Below are 15,600 nucleotides of genomic sequence, written 5' to 3'. Positions count from 1 at the left end.
TGGGGATCTTTGGATTTTCTGTTTCGTTTTGTTTTTCCCCCCGGGATCACTGTTGACTTTCTACGTGTGTGTATATAGCAATCACTTTTTAATTCCCTCTGGGGTCGCTCACCACACGCAGCCGGAGCCTGCCGGGGGGCTCAGAGGGGTCCCCCCTACACCCAGGGCCGCCCCCGCGGCTTTTATATGAAGTTGGGATTTTACTTGATTTATTTTAATTATTTTTTCTGTTGGTTTTTAGTTGCCTCCATCGTACCTGTTTGATAGCGGTGTGGGCTTCAGGATCTGCATAAAAACTACCAAACCAGCCCTTGGCGGCTCCGTTCTTTCTCGCGTGCGCTCCGGACACCCCCGCCCCCTCCATGGTTCCGTCCTGCCTGCGGCGCTGCCGCACGGGCGGGCGAATCCAACGCGGCTCCCGCGGGGGGGCCGCGGAGGCCCGCCCCCGTTCTGTCCCCGGTTCCGGCGGAACGGGCGGAGCCTCGGCCATGTCGGCGCGGGCCGGTTCGCGGCTGCTGCTGGCGGGAGCCCCGCGGCGACACCGGGTGCGCTCGGGACCCCCGGGACCCCTCATCCCTCCTCCCGCCCCACGGGACCCCCGCGCCACCCGCGCCCGTTCCCCCCGGGCCCGCAGCCCCGCTGGCCGCCGAGGGCGACCCGGTGACCCCGCGGTGATCCCCGTCCCCAGGTGTCCGGGCCGGACCCCGAGCGCCTCCGGCTCTTCCAGCGGCTGCGGGCGGCGGCGGCGGAGCGCTGGGACGGGCCCGGGGATGGGGCCGGTGGCGGGGCCGGGAGCGGCCGCCTCCCCCCGGGGACCCCGATCCGCATCGCGCTGCCCGGCGGGCGCCGCCTGCCCGGCCGGGCCCTGCAAACCACCCCGTTCCAGGTGGCCACGGAGCTCGGGTACGGCCCGAGGGCTTCCCGCGCTGTCCCCGGGGTCCCTGCGGTGTCCTGGCAAGGTTCCCAAACCCCTCAGGGTGTCCCCGCAGGGTCTGCAGTGTCCCCGTGGTCCCCATGATCCCCACAGAGTCACCACGAGGTTCTCGGGATCTCCACAATGTCCCCGTGGTCCCCACAAGGTTTTTGGGGTTCCTTCTGTGTCCCCATGATCCCCACAGAGTCCCCACAAAGTCTTCAGGGTCTCCACAATGTCCCTGTGGTCCCCACAAGGTTCATGGGGTTCCTACTGTGTCCCCATGGTCCCCACGATCCCCACGGAGTCCCCACGAGGTTCACAGGGTCTCCACAATGTCCCCGTGGTCCCCACAAGGTTTTTGGGGTTCCTGCTGTGTCTCCGTGATCCCCGCAGGGTTTATCGGGTCCCCACGGGGTCTGTGGTGTCCCTGTAGGGCTGGCCTGGCCGAGGTGGCCCTGGTGGCCCGGGTGAATGGGACCCTCCAGGACCTGGACCAGCCGCTGGAAGGTGACACCGACTTGGAGCTGCTCGACTTCTCCACGCCCGAGGGGCGGGAGGTGAGCCCGGGGGCCTGGGGTGCCCTGCTCCCCTCACAGCCCCTGTCCCCCGTGTCCCCAATGTCCCCGCTGTCCCCCCAGGCTTTCTGGCGCTCCGGCGCCTGCGTCCTGGGCGCGGTGGCAGAGCAGATTTTCGGGGCCACGCTTTGCAGCACCCAGGCCACCGAGGACGGCTTCTTCTGCGACGTGCACATGGGCACCAGGTAGGGCTGGGCAGGTGCTGCAGGGTCCCTGGGGTGTCCCCGGCGTGTCCCCAACGTGTCCCCGTGCCCGCAGGACGGTGCAGAGCGCGGAGCTGCCGCTGCTGGAGGAGGCCTGTGCCACGTTCGCCCGGGCCCGGCACCGCTTCGAGCGCCTCGAGGCCACCCGCCAGCAGCTGGCTGAGCTGCTCAAGGTGTGTCCCCCTCCCCAGAGTGTCATGGCAGGCCAGCCTGGGGACACTGGGACCCTCCTGGCTGGGCTCATCAGCCAAGGTGATGCTCAGTGTCACCCAGTGTCACCCCCCCTTGGTATTACCTGTCACCACCTTGGTCCTTCGCCCCAGCGCAGTGTCACTTCCCCCTCGGTGTCACGCCTCTAATGTCCCCAAGCCCACCATTGTCACCGTCACCCACCTCATTGTCCCTCCTCAGCACAACGCCTTCCAGCTGCAGCAGCTCGAGGAGGTGACATCCCCCACGGCCACGGTCTACAGGTGAGCAGAGGGGACGTGGGGCGGCCGCGGGTCACCGCAGCTGTCCCCACATCTGTCCGTTCCTCCCTCAGGTGTGGCCCCCTGCTCCAGCTGTGCCACGGGCCCCTGCTCCGGCACACGGGGCTGATCGGAGCCCTGCGGGTGCTCACGGTGGGTGCCGGGTGGGGGTCCCCGTGCCCTCCCCTGCTGTTGGGTGGGGTCCCCGGTGCCCCTCTGATGTCCCCCTGCGCCCTCAGAGCTCGGCTGCGCTGTGGGGGGGAGCTGGGGGACAGTCCCTGCAGCGTGTGGCCGCCGTGGCCTTCCCCAGTGCCCAGGAGCTGGAGCGGTGGCAGCGGGCACAGGAGGAGGCGGCTCAGCGGGACCACCGCCGCATCGGCAAGGTGAGCCCTGCCAGGGGCCTGGGGGGTCCCTGACGGCCACGGGGATCCCCCCGGTGACGCCCTCCCTGCTGCAGGATCAGGAGCTCTTCTTCTTCCACAAGTTCAGCCCTGGCAGCTGCTTCTTCCTGCCCCGCGGTGCCCACGTCTACAACACCCTGGTGGAGTTCATCCGGGTACGACCCCCATCATCTGCCTGCCACGCCATCCCCACCACGGCCAGGCACCGCTGTGCCCCCCACAGACCCCACTGCACCCCGTGTGCCCCCCACAGACCCCACTGCACCCCGTGTGCCCCCCACAGACCCCACTGCACCCCATCCCCATCATCTGCCTGCCACCCCATCCCCACCACGGCCGGGCACCGCTGTGCCCCCCACAGACCCCACTGCACCCCGTGTGCCCCCCACAGACCCCACTGCACCCCATCCCCACCACGGCTGGGCACCGCTGTGCCCCCCACAGACCCCACTGCACCCCATCCCCATCATCTCCCTGCCACCCCATCCCCACCACGGCCGGGCACCGCTGTGCCCCCCACAGACCCCACTGCACCCCATGTGCCCCCCACAGACCCCACTGCACCCCATCCCCATCATCTCCCTGCCACCCCATCCCCACCACAGCCGGGCACCACTGAGCCCCCCACAGACCCCACTGCACCCCTTGTGCCCCCCACAGACCCCACTGCACCCCGTGTGCCCCCCACAGACCCCACTGCACTCCATCCCCACCATCTCCCTGCCACCCCATCCCCACCACAGCCGGGCACCAATGAGCCCCCCACAGACCCCCCTGCACCCCATGTGCCCCCACAGACCCCACTGCACCCCATCCCCATCATCTGCCTGCCACCCCATCCCCACCACAGACGGGCACCGCTGTGCCCCCACAGACCCCACTGCACCCCATCCCCACCACAGGCGGGCACCGCTGTGCCCCCCACAGACCCCACTGCACCCCGTGTGCCCCCCACAGACCCCACTGCACCCCATCCATCCCCTCGCATCCCCCAGACCCCTCTGCCCACCGTGCCCCCCCAGCTCTCCCCTCCCGGTCCCTGCAGCGCGCCGCGTGGGGCTGAGCTGGCGTGCTGCGCTGTCCCTGTCCCCGCAGAGCGAGTACCGGGCGCGGGGCTTCAGCGAGGTGGTGACCCCCAACCTGTTCAGCCCCCGCCTCTGGGAGCTCTCGGGCCACTGGCAGCACTACAGCCCCCACATCTTCTCCGTCCCTGCCACCCCGGAGACCCTCTCCCTCAAACCCATGAACTGCCCGGCCCACTGGTGAGTCGGGTGGCCCTGGGGTGCCCCTGGGGGGGCTCTTGGGGGCAGCCCGTCTGTCTGTCCGTCCGTCCCCAGCCTGATGTTCGCCCACCGGCCGCGCTCCTGGCGGGAGCTGCCCCTGCGCCTGGCGGATTTCGGGGTGCTGCACCGCAACGAGCCCCCCGGGACCCTGACAGGCCTGACGCGGGTCCGGCGCTTCCAGCAGGATGACGCCCACATTTTCTGCACTCTGGAGCAGGTGCCTGTCCCCCTGACCCCTCCTTGTCCCCCCCAGAATGTGTGTCCTGCCCCCCTGACCCCCCTTTTGGCAGCTGGAGAGCGAGATCGATTCCTCCCTGGATTTCATCCGCGCCGTTTACGCCGTCCTGGGCTTCTCCTTCCGCCTGGCCCTGGCCACGCGTCCCGATGGATTCCTGGGGGACCCCGAAACTTGGGATCGTGCCGAGCAGGTGGGATGATGCCCCCCTGTGTGCCGCGCCCCCTGAGCCGTGCCCCCCTGAGCCTCCCGACCCACCCCTGCAGCAGCTGGAGCGGAGCCTGAAGAATTTCGGGCAGCCCTGGGAGCTGAGCCCGGGGGACGGCGCCTTTTATGGGCCCAAGGTGAGGCATTCTGGGGAGGGGGGATCCCTGCAGGGGACAAACCGGGACCCTGCTGGAGCCTCCGCTCCCCCTGATTCCCAACAGATCGATATCCGGATCAGGGATGCTCTGGGCAGGCACCACCAGTGTGGCACCATCCAGCTGGATTTCCAGATGCCCGAGAGATTCGAGCTGGAATATGCCAGGTATTGGGAGGGGGGGAGGATTGGGGGATTTGTGGGGGTCAGGATTGGGCTGGGGTTCAGGATTGTTGTGGGGGGATCAAGGTTGGGGCTGGGGGAGCAGGATTGGGATTGGGGAATGTCAGGATCGGGAGGGTGGAATGGGGGCTGGGGGGGGTCAGGATTGGGGTGGAGGGGGAAAAACGGGGCTGGGAGGAGGTCGGGATTTGTGGGGGCCAGGATTGGGCTGGGGTTCAGGATTTCTGTGGGGGGATCGGGGTTGGGGCTGGGGGAGCAGGATTGGGATTAGGGAGGGTGGAATTGGGGGCTGGGAGTGGGGTCGGGATTGGGGTGGAGGGGCAGAAATGGCGCTGGGGGGGTCAGGATTTTGGGGAGTGTCAGGATTGGGATGGGGAAGGCAGGATTGGGGATTTGGGGGCTATCAGGACTGGTGCAAGGGGTCCTCCTGACCACGTTTCCCCCCAGCCCCAGCGGGAGCCCGGCGCGGCCGGTGCTGATCCATCGGGCCGTGCTGGGCTCCGTGGAGCGCATGGTGGCCGTGCTGGCCGAGAGCTACGGCGGGCGATGGTGAGGGGGCACCCCAAAAGCACCCCAGAGCTCACCCCCCGTCCTTCAGACAACCCCCAGTGCCCGGGACACAACCCCCAGTTCCCAGAAACACCCCCAGTTGTCTGGGCCCCCTCACCCCCAGTGTCACCCCTGTCCCAGGGTGCCCCATCTTGGGATTTGGGGACCCTCAATCCCCAGGACACTCTCTGGATTCCCGAGATACCTCCATCTTTGGGCTCCTTCCATCCTGGGGACAGCCCTGCAACCCTTGGGGCACCCCCTCCTTGTGTGTTGCCCCCAGTGTCCCCCAGTGACCCCTGGTGCCCCCCAGGCCGCTCTGGCTGTCCCCCCTGCAGGCCATGGTCATCCCACAGACCCCCGAGGTCGAGGACTATGCCCGGGAGGTGAGTATGTGACCCCTCCCTGTGCTCTCCCATCCCCTGTGACCCCCCCATGCCGTCCCTCCGTGCCCCCCCGTTCCCCCCCTGACTCTGGGGGTGCAGGTGCAGGCAGTGCTGAGGAGGGGGGGCCTCCTGGCTGACCTGGATGGGGACCCCGGGACCACCCTGGCACGGAAGATCCGCCGGGCACAACTCGCCCACTACAACTTCCAGTTGGGTAAGGGTGGGGCGTGGCCTGCAGACCCCCAGGACCCCCGCGGGGACCCCCTTGGAGCCCCCCAAGACTGGCTGGACACCCCCAACCCCATCCACATCCTGGGTGCTGCTGGGGAGGAAAACTGAATCCCCCTGTGAGACCCCCTCAGGAATCTGCAGAAGCCCCCCCAGGAGCTCAAAGTCCCCTTGGGAATTCACTCGGGACCTCCCCAGGAGTGTTTTAGAGACCCCCCCCTCACCCAGGGCCCCTCTGAGACCCCCCCACCCCCTTTGGGACCACCTTTAAACCCCCCGGGACTGTTCTGGGCCCCCCCGAACCCCTGCCCTGGACCCCGCAGGGTGGTGGGTGCTGCTCAGAGCTGGGGGTGCTGTGTTTGGGTGGGGGGTGCCTGTGCGGGTCGGGGGGCGCGGGGACCCCGTTTTTCCCCCGTGCCGACGGCCGTGCCCCGGCAGTGGTGGGGCGGCGGGAGCGGCAGCGCGGCACCGTCAGCGTCCGGAGCCGGGAGAACCGGCAGCTCGGCGAGCTGGAGCTGCCCCGGCTGCTGCAGCGGCTGCAGGAGCTCCGGGACGGCCGCGTTCCCGACGCCGAGCAGCGCTTCTGACCCCCCGCAATCCTTCCCGGGAGAACCCGGGACCCCACAGCTCAATAAATGTCTGGAAAACGCGCTGGGTGCTGCGGGAGCTGAGCCTGGGGCACCTCTGGGTGCTGGGGTGCTCGGGGAGGGGGGGCAGGACCCCCCAAAACACCCGGACACCTGCCCCACAACACCTGGGTGCCCGGGGTGCGGTTGCCGGGCTCTCGTTCCCGGGTTTCCGTTTTTCCGTTCCCACCTTGGCTCTCCCGGGATTCTGGCTCCTTCCCGCCGGGATTTCCCCCCCGCCCACGCGTCGGGGAAAGTGGGGGGGTTGCGCAAAGCCCGAGTCACCGAGCCGCAGGCGCCGTTGGGCAATCGGGGGGGGACACACGGGGCTGTCCCCCCACCGCACCCCAAACACCTGCCCGGGCTTGTGGGCTCAGCCCCGGGCAGGATTTGGTTATCCCGGGATAGCAGGGGAGCCCCCCCGGCTCGGGATCCCCCTGCCCGCAGGTGACCGAGGCTGTGGCCTTTGGGGACATGAGCCAAGGGGCGCCCCCCCGTCCGGGGGTCCCTCTGGAGGTGGCCCTTCAGCCCCCCCCCCCCAGCGCCGGGGGTGACTCAGTGGGCGGGGGCCCCAAAACGGGGCAAAACCCACAAAAATGTGGTCTGACCGCTTCCCCCTGCAGTGACGCAGGGGTCGGGGGGTGCGGGGGGGAGCTGGGGCCACCAGAGGGGGATCCGGGGCTACCAGCACGGGGACAGGACCACCAGGGTGGGGACAGGACCACCAGGGTGGGGACAGGGCTGTCGCAGCCCGGCTGAGGTGGGGGTTCCCCCCCCGCTGCTGTTCGGGGGTGCAGGATGCAGCGCAGCCCCCCGGTCCCCCCGGGGTCCCCCTCCCGGCTCTGCCGCGACGTCAGGCCGTGACTCAGCCCCGCGGGATGTGGCCCCACGCCCGACCCGGCCCTTCATAAGGCGGCGGAGCCGGCGCTGACCCTACAGCTCCCGACGCCATGGCGGCCTTCGGCCTCTTCCTCCTCCTCAGCGCCGCCGGTGAGTCCCCACGGCCCCACCCAGGGCCCCCCTGCACGCCTGGACCCCCCCGAACACCTGGGGCCCCTTCCCCAACTCCTGGGTCCCTTCCCTGGACACCTGGATCCCCTTCCTGAACAGCCCAGATCCCCCACTGAGATTTGGGGGCCCTTCCCGAACTCTGGGTCCCTTCCCCGGACGTTTGGATCCCCTTCCCGAACTCCTGGGTCCCACCCGGGACACCTGAGCTCCTGCCCAGGCTTTTGGGACACCTGCACGGACACCTGGGTCCCCACCCCGGATGTCGGGGCCGCTGCCCACGCACCTGGATCCCTCCCAAACGCCCGGAGCTCCCTGTCCCGGCCACCTGCATCCCTCCTGCGTCCCCTCCTCCAGCTCCTGGGGTCCCTCCTGAACGTCTGGGACCCCTTCCCAAATGGCTGCGCCCCCTCCCCATTATGGGGTGCCAAGCCCACAGGTGTGGGGGGTCCCTGTGTGCTGTTCCGTGGGTGGGGGGATGGAGGGGGTGACCCTGCTGACCCCCTGTGTGTCCCCCACGGGTGACAGCGCTGGCCTCGGGGCATCTGCAGCAGGTGGTGCAGGAGAGCCTGGACCTGCAGCCCCCTCACATCAAACAAGGTGAGGGGACAAAGGGGGACACCCAGGGGTGAGGGGAGAGATGGGGACACCCAGGACTGGGGACAGGGGGATGTTCATGGGTGGGGATACGGATGGAGGGGACCCGGGGGCCAGGGATGAGGGTGGAGGGACATGGGGACACGGCGATGGAGGAGAAGGGGGACTTGGATTGGGGGGACACGGGGTGGGAGTGACATGGGGACAGCGAGGGTTGGGCACAGGAGTGGGACCACAGGGACAGAATGGGGAGAGGGGGGCACACAGGGACAGGGAGGACACCCCTGCCCTGTGCCCACCCTCTCCCTTTCTCAGTGCTGCAGCAGGAGCAGGACCTCGAGGTGCCCCCCGACATCCTGGTGGGGGGGGCCATGTCCCCTTCTCGCAGCCCCCCGGTCTGGGGCAGCGCCTTGGACGGGTTCCCCCCCGCCTGGCCCATGGCCGCCGCTGTCACCCGGCACTGCCGCGACCCCCCCACGGTGCCGCCGCCGCCGCTGCTCCCCCCGACCGCCTTCGCCCACCTGCGGCGGCAGGCGGCGGCCCTGGCAGCGCTGCGGCCCCGCCTGAACGACTGCTGCCGGCACCACAGCCCGCTGCCCTGCGCCCGCCGCGCCGTGAGTGGGACACCGGGGGACGGGGACACCGCGGGGACGGGGACACCGAGGGGATGGGGACACCACGGGGATGGGGACACCGTGGGGATGGGGACACCGCGGGGATGGGGACACTGTAGGGATGGGGACACCGCGGGGATGGGGACACCGCGGGGATGGGGACACTGTAGGGATGGGGACACCGAGGGGACGGGGACACCGCGGGGATGGGGACACCGAGGGGAGAGGGGACACCGAGGGGAGAGGGGACATTGCGGGGATGGGGACACCGCGGGGACGGGGACACTGTGGGGATGGGGACATCGCAGGGAGAGGGATGCGGGGACACGGAGGGGAAGACACGGAAACACTGGGGCAGGAGCAACGTGGGGACATCGCGGGGCGGGAGACAGTGAGGGGACTGTGGCACTGTGGAGGGGGGGACACAGGGTGACAGGACGCGGGGTGACACCCAGGGGGCTCTGCCCCCGCTGCCCCGCAGTGGACGGACGTGCTGGACGGGTTCTGCACGGATGAGTTCGGGGTGAAGACGCGGCAGTTCCACTGCTGCCGCCGGCACGGGCCCGCGCGGCGCCGCTGCTTCGCCCAGGAGACCCCGGCCCCCACCTGGGCCCCCGTCCCCACCTGGGACCCCAACGTCGCCTGGGACTTGGTCACCGAGCCCCCCTTTCCGCCCGGCGAGCCCACGGCCGCCAACCTGGGCAACATCTGCGGGCTGCGGGCGCTGCGCCCCGGACCCCCCGGGCCCGGTGCCCGCTCCGGGCCCCGCGTCCGCCTGCGCGTCCGCTTGGAGCGGGAGTACGGCCGCTGCTGCCGCAACGAGAGCCTGAGCTGCGCCCACAGCGCCGTGAGCGGGGACACGGGGCGGGGGGACACGGCTGGGAGGGGGGGTCGCGGTGCTGAAGGGCTCGGGGGGACCCAGGAGGCTGGGACGGTCTCGGGTGTCAAAGGAGTGGAGGGGCGCAGGTGTCCGGGAAAAGGAGCCGGGGGTCTGGGGAAGGGATCCGGGTGTTTGGGAAAGGGAGCCGGGTGTTCCAGAAAAGGACCCAGGTGTTTGGGAAAAGGGACCAAAGTGTTTGGGAAAGGGACCCAGGTGTTTGGGAAAGGGATCCTGGTGTTTGGCAAAGGGACCGAGGCGTTGGGAAAAAGGGACCGAGGTGTTTGGGCTGGCACTCCGGTATCCGGGGAGGGGCCGCAGGTGTCCCGGCAATGACCCGTGTGCCCGGAGCGTGACCCAGCCACTCAGAGGCCGGGAAGGCTCCCAGGTATCCGGGAAGGTGACAAACGTATCAGGGAGGAGCCCCGGCATCCGGGGAGGGGACGGAAATGTCCCAGCGCTGAGCCAGGGGTTCAGGGGTCGGGGGTCCCGGTGGCTCCCCTGACCCCCAGCTTCTCCTCCGCAGTGGCTGAAGGGGCTGAATCGGTTCTGCCGGGAAGAATCATCGGTGAAGACGGGGCAGCACCGGTGCTGCCAGCGGGGGGGTCCCCGGGCCCGGGGTCGCTGCTTCGCCGCCGCCGCCCCCCACCCCGAATACGACCGGGAGCTGCACAACGTGAGCCTGGCCCGGCCCGGCCCGGCCCTGCTGCGCTCCCTGTGCGGCCCCACCCGGCTCTTCACACAGAGGTGGGTGACCCCAGAGCAGCCCCGGGGACACCTCAGTCCCTCCTGGTGGGGGGGGGTCCCAGCTTTGCAGGACCCCTCATCCCCATCCCCGCCATCCATTGTTCGGGGACCCCTTTTGGGGAGGGGACGCAGCAGTGCCCTCCCTCCCGCCGTGGAGGTGACCCCCGTGTCACCCCGGTGTCACCCCCGTGTCCGCAGGCGGCCGGTGCCGGAGCTGCTGGGGGCCATGACGGCTGCGTGCTGCCCGCTGCCCCCCGAGGAGCGCGGCGCCTGTGCCCGGGAGCAGGTGAGTGCCTGGAGGGCTCGGGGGCGCTCTGGGGGACCCCCGGAGCCGCCCTGACCCCCGTGCCCGTTGCCCGCAGCTGTCCCAGGGCATCGCCACGCTCTGTGCCACCCCTCGGGACGCCTGGAGGGACCCCCAGGGCTGCTGCTCGTGGGAGGAGCCCGAGCGGCGCCGCTGCTTCGACAACGCTTACCTGAGCCAGGTGACCCTGGGGGCCGCCCTGGCGCCCCCAGCCCCCGGCCACGAGGACTGAATCCCTCCGGGCAGGAGGGAACAATAAAGATGCTGCGGTGTCACCTCTGAGTGTCCCTGTTTGTCCCCTTGGGGGATTTCCTCGTGTCTCACTGTCTCCATTGTTTCAGGCCCCCCCCTCCCGGTGCCTCAGTGTCCCCCACGGGGCCCCATTCCGGGGTGTGGCGGGGTGTGGGTGGGTGTTGGGGTGTTTGCACTGTTGGGGTGCGTCAGGCCTGCTGTGATACCCGTGTTTGGTTTTGGGGTGTGCTGTGGTCACCCCGCTCAGCCACACGGGGCACGCACGGCCTCCTGCCCCCCGGGGGTCTCTGTGCACCTCCTCCCTGGATTCTTGTGGCACCACAGTGTCATTGTCACTTGTGTCCCCGCCCTGGCCACAATCCCAGGAGGCCCCCAAATGCCCCACGGTGCCCTCCAGCCACGGCTGACATTCCCTGGGGAGTGTTTGGGGGACTCTGATGGGGCTGGGGGCATCCTGTGGGTCCATCCATCCATCTGTCCCAAAATTCCCCAGCAGCTTCTTCTCCCCCTCTTCTGCCTCACAAGGGGCTCTTTGTCCCTTTGGGAAAAGGAAGAATTTCTCCCATCCCTGTGGCTTTTTCCCCAGCACGAAGCAAACCAGTCCAAGCCTTATTCCCAATTTTAGTTGAAAAATAAAATCGTATCATTCTCAGCAGCCTCCACTGGGGTACGGGGTGGAGGGAGAGGGATCTGTGTTCTCCATCGGGAATATTCCACCTCCACCCCAGTGCTCCTGAGGTGTGGAACCTGTTTGCTGAAGCTTGGCTGGGTGGATTGGCCTCCACAGACCAGGCCAAGCACAGTCCATGGGAAGGCAAAGGTGTGGGAAAGAGCTGAGGGGACTCATCCCTCACTCCCTGCGGGTGGAGAGGGGCGTCTCCCCCCTTCCCAGGGGCAATTTCTCAAGGAGACCAAGAATTGCCCCCGGGAGCACCGCCATCTTTGAGGCTGGGAGGGAAGAGGCCAAGCTGGAGGGCAGGGCAGTGGGTAGGGAAGGGCCGGGTCACATCTTGGGGAAGCTGGCCAGGTTGGCCACACCACAGGCGTTGTTCATGTTGCGGGCCAGGAGGACGTAGCCCTTGTTGCCCCATTCCTCGCCCCAGCTGCAGGGTGGAAAAGCAGAACCTGAGCCTCTGGAAGAGCCCCACCACCTGCAACTGCCAAGCCACCCCAAGCCCTGTACCTGTTCTTGATGATCCAGTGCTTGGTGCCTTTCTGTGCCCCGTAGCCCACGGCCAGCACGGCGTGGTTGATGTTCTGGGCGTTGCAGCTCTCGTCGTAGTACACGCCTTGGGGACACAGCCGCCGTCACCGGGCGTGCCTCGGCTCCCCGATCAGCCCCGCGCCCCCCGAGCTCCCCCCGGCCCCTCACCTCGGCTGTAGAACTGGAAGGAGGGCAGGCTGGCATCGATGCCCACGGAGATGGGCCCGATCCTGGCCACCGCCCTCTTCAAAGCCTTCTCATTGCCCTCGGGAATCTCGCGGTAGCCGCGGCACTTGGCCGCCTTCCCCGTGGGGCTGTACATGCAGCTCTCGTCCTGCGTGGGGCCAGGGAGGTCAGGTGAGACGGTGGGAGGGATGGATGGAGGGGGATTTGGGGCAGTTCCCCCTCTCCCACCTGGCCGATGTAGGGGTAGGAGTCCTCGGAGTCGATGCCGCGGTTCTGACGGACGTACTCGAAGGCGTTGGTCATGTAGCCGCCCCCGCAGCCGTCGTTGTTGGCCACGCAGTCCACCAGGTTCTGGGGGCTGAGGGACAGCAGTTTGCCTGTTTTCCTCTTCAGCTGCCCCTCCAGGGCGCCCACCGAGCTGAAAGCCCAGCACGAGCCACACTGGCCCTGTGGGGACACAACGGGTGACAACAGGGTGACAGCGGGGTGACACCCTGCTGCAGGCACACCTGTCTTACCTGGTTCTTGACAGGGGTCACGTAGCCTTTCTTGCGCCAGTCCATGGCAGCCGGGGCTCTCTCGCTCCAGTCGGGGACGAAGAGGGTCTCGTTGTGGCGTTGGTGACCACGGGGCACCTTCAGCCCGGTCATTGTCCTCACCACCTCCTCGCTGGTCTGGAGAAGGAACCCCGGTGGGTGGGAGCACGCACAGGTGCTCAGCCCCCCTCTGTGCCCTGCCAGGGACACCCACCATGTCACCCAGGTGGTTCATGGCCAGCTCGAAGGTGTGGAGGCCCAGCGAGTGCTCCAGGTTGTGGCTGTTGATGTATTTGAGGTTCTTCTCCCAAATCAGCCTCCGCGTCACCTCGTCCGCCTGCGCCGGGGGGCGAAATGCTGCTGGGACGGGGGTCCTGCCTGTCCCGCCACCCTGGGGACATCCTCGTGCCCCGGCACCCCACCCTGGGGACAGCACTGGGGGTCCCAAGCAGCAGCCCCCCCGTACCTGGCCGTTGTACTGCTTGCGGTGGGTTTTCTTCCACAGCTCCCACTGCGCGTCCAGTTCCGGCTCCGGGTGCAGCTGGGCCAGCACGGCCGGGACCAGCAGGGCCAGCAGCACGGGCCACCACATCCTGGGGACCAGCTGAACGCTGGGGACAGGGCACAGAGTGAGCCAGGGGGTCAGGGTGGGGGCAGGACCCTGTGCCCACCCTCCTGCGGGACTAGGATCCCTTGCACACCCTGATTTGGGGCCAGGCCCCCCTGAGCACCCTGATTTGGGGTTAGGACATCCTGCACACCCTGATTTGGGGCCAGGACCCCCTATACACCCTGATTTGGGGCTGACATGCCCTGCCTACCCTGCCTTGGGGTTAGGACCCCCTGCACACCCTGATTTGGAGTTGGGACATCCTGTACACCCTGATTCAAGGCTGGGACCCCCTACAAACCCTGATGTGGGGCTGGGACCCCCTGCCTACCCTGCCTTGAGGCCAGGACCCCCTGCACACCCTGATTTGGGGTTAGGACCCCCTGTACACCCTGATTTGAGGCTGGGACCCCCTGGCTGGGCTCTGGGACCCCTTCCTCCCTCGCTTTGGGGCCAGGACACCCCCGCGGGCAGGGCTGGCCGGGTGCCGCTGTCACATGAGCCGGCACAGCTGGTTCCCGTTACCGCTCCGGCTCGTTCCGGCAGCCCCAAACCGGGGTGGGGGGAGGTTTGGGATGCAGGGGGTGCAGGCGGGGGGACATCCCGGCCCTCCTGCCCCTCCCTGGCTCACCCAGCGCCCCCCACCCCCTGTGATGGAGCAGGAGCTGAGACCTTCCCCGAGCCGGGGACCCGCAAGGTCCGCTGGGTGTAAAGTGCCTCAGTTTCCCTTTTTGTCCCACATGGGACCCGATTCCCGGCCATCCCCCCCGGGATCCGTTTCCCTGGGGGAAAAAAGCGCCCAGAGCCCCCCGGGGGACCCCTCCCCGCCGCTTACCGAGCGCGGAGCCGTCGGTGGGAGCGCCGGGACGGGGCTGCGGGAGCCGCTGCGCTTTTATGCCGCTGGATTGAGGAAGTTTGGAGGCAGCCGGAAAATTTTGGCAAGCGTCGGGTTTGGATGGGCTGGAGGGAAGGAGGGGACGAGGAGGGGGGACGCGGGGACTGCCCCCGGCTTCACGTGGTGCTGCGGGACGAGCTGAGTCAGCCCCGGCTGCTGGCGGGTCCTGTCCGGGACATCCTTCTGTCCCCGGGACCTTCTCCTGTCCCTGGGATGTTCTCCTGTCCCCGGGATGTTCTCCTGTCCCCGGGATGTCCCCCTGTCCCTGGGATGTTCTCCTGTCCCCGGGATGTCCCCCTGTCCCTGGGATGTTCTCCTGCCCCCGGGATGTTCTCCTGTCCCCAAGATGTCCCTGAGATGTTCTCCTGTCCCCGAGATGTCCCCCTGTCCCTGGGAAGTCCTCCCACCCCAGCATCCTGTCCCGGGGACACCCTCCTGTCCCAAGGATCCTGGCCCCAGGAACACCCTCTTGTCCTGGCATCCCAATTTGGGGATGTCCTGCTGCCCTGGGGACATTCTCTTGTCCCGGCATCCCCCCCTGGGGACATTCTGCTGCCCTGGGGGACACCCACTTTGTCCCCAGGTCCTCCCCGTGGCCGAATCGGATGGGGTTGAGCAGCCACTTCCTTGAGGAGCAGCCGGACACGGCAGCTCGGGGACATCGTGTGACAGCAGGAACGGAGGACGGGACGCCTCACCTCTGTCCCCAGTGTCCCCAACCCGGGGCTGCCTCCACGTGCCCAGTTTGGGGGTCCTGGCTGGGGGAGGTGGGCCCGGGCGGTGCTTTCTGCAGTGACTGTCACCTTGTCACGTGGCTCCGGAATGTCCCGGTGGCACCAGAGCCATCCCAGACATGTCACACTGGGGACATCGCCATCATCATCACTGTCACCGTCACCCTCCAGCCACGGGAACAAGGACAGACCATCCCAGGGAGCAGGAGGGGAGAGGGGGCGATGGAGCAGCACCGAGGTGGGGGTGCGCCCTTGTCACCCCTTCCCGACGGGGGTCCCCAAGAGAGGGGCCACCCCCAAGTGACCTCTGTGGGGACAGAAGGGGCTGAGTCACCCCGGGGCTCCGGGGCAGAGTCATCCTCTGGAGCACGAGGCCCTGACGTGGCAGCGAGTGACCAGAACCCGAGGGGACAAACGGGGACAGCGAGTGACCAGAACCCGAGGGGACAAACGGGGACAAATGGGGACAAACAGGGGAGGACGAGGGGTTTGGGGGGCAAAATGGGAGGAGGAAGCCTAAGGGGGGAAAATGGGGGCACAAACTGGGGGACAAAGCAGGGAGGGGATGGGAGTTTGGGGGGTGATGGGGATTTAGGGACATTCCTCCAAGACAGAAGGAT

The 15,600-nt window shown here is 68.2% G+C and overlaps 3 protein-coding genes across 4 annotated transcripts; 2 read left to right on the top strand and 1 right to left on the bottom strand.

Annotated features, from left to right (window-relative positions):
• The first annotated feature begins 413 nt into the window (after positions 1 to 413).
• Positions 414 to 6,440, top strand: TARS2 (threonyl-tRNA synthetase 2, mitochondrial). Of its 2 annotated transcripts, XM_038161953.1 has the most exons (18): positions 414 to 545; positions 689 to 903; positions 1,350 to 1,473; positions 1,555 to 1,676; positions 1,750 to 1,867; positions 2,106 to 2,167; positions 2,239 to 2,317; positions 2,404 to 2,547; positions 2,622 to 2,720; positions 3,661 to 3,827; positions 3,903 to 4,065; positions 4,139 to 4,276; positions 4,350 to 4,427; positions 4,512 to 4,612; positions 5,075 to 5,176; positions 5,490 to 5,562; positions 5,662 to 5,776; positions 6,229 to 6,440. In XM_038161953.1, exons 1-18 carry the CDS (start codon positions 489 to 491, stop codon positions 6,375 to 6,377), a joined length of 2,106 nt encoding a protein of 701 aa, XP_038017881.1. In that variant the 5' UTR covers positions 414 to 488; the 3' UTR covers positions 6,378 to 6,440. The 2 variants fall into 2 exon arrangements, with proteins under 2 accessions (XP_038017881.1, XP_038017882.1); XM_038161954.1 differs by lacking the exons at positions 5,662 to 5,776; positions 6,229 to 6,440 and having other exon boundaries at positions 5,460 to 5,549.
• A 793-nt stretch (positions 6,441 to 7,233) lies between these two features.
• ECM1 (extracellular matrix protein 1) lies at positions 7,234 to 10,838 on the top strand. The gene is made up of 7 exons (XM_038161957.1): positions 7,234 to 7,406; positions 7,953 to 8,024; positions 8,337 to 8,635; positions 9,117 to 9,482; positions 10,039 to 10,259; positions 10,458 to 10,545; positions 10,622 to 10,838. The coding sequence occupies exons 1-7, from the start codon at positions 7,367 to 7,369 to the stop codon at positions 10,793 to 10,795; spliced, it is 1,260 nt and encodes a 419-aa protein (XP_038017885.1). The 5' UTR covers positions 7,234 to 7,366; the 3' UTR covers positions 10,796 to 10,838.
• Positions 10,839 to 11,422: 584 nt separating this feature from the next.
• Positions 11,423 to 14,808, bottom strand: CTSK (cathepsin K). The gene is given in 9 exon segments (XM_038161955.1): positions 11,423 to 11,918; positions 11,999 to 12,104; positions 12,188 to 12,353; positions 12,434 to 12,652; positions 12,724 to 12,879; positions 12,956 to 13,078; positions 13,208 to 13,352; positions 14,187 to 14,232; positions 14,235 to 14,808. Coding segments are annotated over 9 exon segments (1,605 nt in total). The 5' UTR covers positions 14,779 to 14,808; the 3' UTR covers positions 11,423 to 11,818.
• Positions 14,809 to 15,600: the final 792 nt, after the last annotated feature.

The sequence above is a fragment of the Motacilla alba genome, chromosome 25 (assembly GCF_015832195.1).
Source record: "Motacilla alba alba isolate MOTALB_02 chromosome 25, Motacilla_alba_V1.0_pri, whole genome shotgun sequence".
In the NCBI taxonomy this organism is placed as follows: domain Eukaryota; kingdom Metazoa; phylum Chordata; class Aves; order Passeriformes; family Motacillidae; genus Motacilla; species Motacilla alba.
The sequence above is the reverse complement of the archived record's forward strand: the minus strand, read 5'-3'. Positions and strand labels throughout refer to the sequence as shown.

Coding starts and splice junctions, on each gene's coding strand:
- ECM1 (XM_038161957.1), top strand. CDS start 7,367: ATGGCGGCCTTCGGCCTCTTCCTCCTCCTCAGCGCCGCCG. Junction 8,636..9,116: donor TGCCCTGCGCCCGCCGCGCC/GTGAGTGGGACA, acceptor GCTGCCCCGCAG/TGGACGGACGTGCTGGACGG. Junction 10,260..10,457: donor ACCCGGCTCTTCACACAGAG/GTGGGTGACCCC, acceptor CCGTGTCCGCAG/GCGGCCGGTGCCGGAGCTGC.
- TARS2 (XM_038161953.1), top strand. CDS start 489: ATGTCGGCGCGGGCCGGTTCGCGGCTGCTGCTGGCGGGAGCCCCGCGG. Junction 2,318..2,403: donor GAGCCCTGCGGGTGCTCACG/GTGGGTGCCGGG, acceptor CTGCGCCCTCAG/AGCTCGGCTGCGCTGTGGGG. Junction 5,777..6,228: donor CCACTACAACTTCCAGTTGG/GTAAGGGTGGGG, acceptor GTGCCCCGGCAG/TGGTGGGGCGGCGGGAGCGG.